This window comes from Myotis lucifugus, unplaced genomic scaffold (assembly GCF_000147115.1).
Source record: "Myotis lucifugus unplaced genomic scaffold, Myoluc2.0 scaffold_3, whole genome shotgun sequence".
NCBI lineage: Eukaryota > Metazoa > Chordata > Mammalia > Chiroptera > Vespertilionidae > Myotis > Myotis lucifugus.
Window position 1 is genome coordinate 441,936 of NW_005871051.1, and position 1,147 is coordinate 443,082.

Consider the following 1,147-nt stretch of genomic DNA (forward strand, 5'->3'; position numbering starts at 1 on the left):
ATTCAGCCTTAGAAAGGAGGGATGGGTTGATACATGCTACATGAATGTATCTTGCTAAGGGCAACCAGTCAGTCACAAAAGGACAAATGTTGTGTGCTGATACTTCCATGAGGGACCTGGAACAGTCAAGTTCATAGAGACAGAAAGGGGAATGGTGGTTGCGGGGGGCTGGGTAGAGAGAATGAGGAGTTAGTGTTTAAGGGTAGAAAGTTCCAGTTTGTGCAGATGAGAAAGGTCTGCAGATGGATGGTGGTGGTGGCTTCATGACAAAGCGGATATACTCAATGCCACTAAACGGCACGCCTAGAAATGGTTAAAGTGGTAAATGCTGTGTTATATACATTTTACCACAATAAAAAAATCAGACAACTGTTTAAAGCAAAAAAAAAGTTTAAGTTGCACAATGTAAACAGAACTTTAAAGAATGTTTGTAAAATATACTAAGAAAATGTATTTGTTTACATTGAGTCTGTGATAGAGAATTGGTATTAACTATTGATTTACTTCATGGCTTTTTAACTTCTAGAAAGTTGTTGCGGTTTTGGCTTACAGAAAAACAAATCACGAGCAATGGATGAAACCAGAAAGAACTAGTATTCTTCTTTGAAAAAGTTTTCCAAAACTTTTTTATCTGAAAAGAATGCACCTATTGATCGGAAAGTGAACCCCAGAATAAACCCGTCTGGGTAGAGCATAAAGCAGGTGCGCATCGCTCTGGAGGAGAAACACAGCGTCTGACCTACCAGTCCTGGTTCTCAATCCACTGCGCCAGCAGGTGTCGGATTTCCATCGGAAAGTTGTCATCATAGAACTGGTCCACTTGTTCCAAAAACTTGATTTCTAACTGTTGGACTTGATTCCACTGAGACATGCTATAAAACAAGGGGGAAAGTAGAGTTTAAAAGTAATAACTGTGGTACATCTTATTCTTTCCTTAGATTCCAAACAAAGACAACACTGTCCATTAGGTAAGTCACTGAAGAAAAGTGACTTTTTAAAACAGTCACTCAATTAAAAGAGAAAGTGCTTTCAATTCAAAGAATAAAGCCAATCTAAACTTTTGTGTAAGTCAGTCATCCCTAGTGAAGGACACAGGACTCCCCCTCTGGCCCCAGACCACCTCCTTCTTGCCCTCCGGGAACTCCTG

The 1,147-nt window shown here is 40.0% G+C and overlaps 1 protein-coding gene across 1 annotated transcript in view; it reads right to left on the minus strand.

Moving 5' to 3' along the window:
- The window catches only part of STAT4 (signal transducer and activator of transcription 4), a 73,665-nt gene extending 72,794 nt beyond the window's left edge, over window positions 1–871 (minus strand). The window contains exon 1 of the mRNA XM_006082356.3: window positions 744–871. Within this exon, the coding sequence (XP_006082418.1) occupies window positions 744–871 (128 nt within the window). The remainder of the gene's footprint in view (window positions 1–743) is intronic.
- Between the last annotated feature and the right edge of the window lie 276 nt (window positions 872–1,147).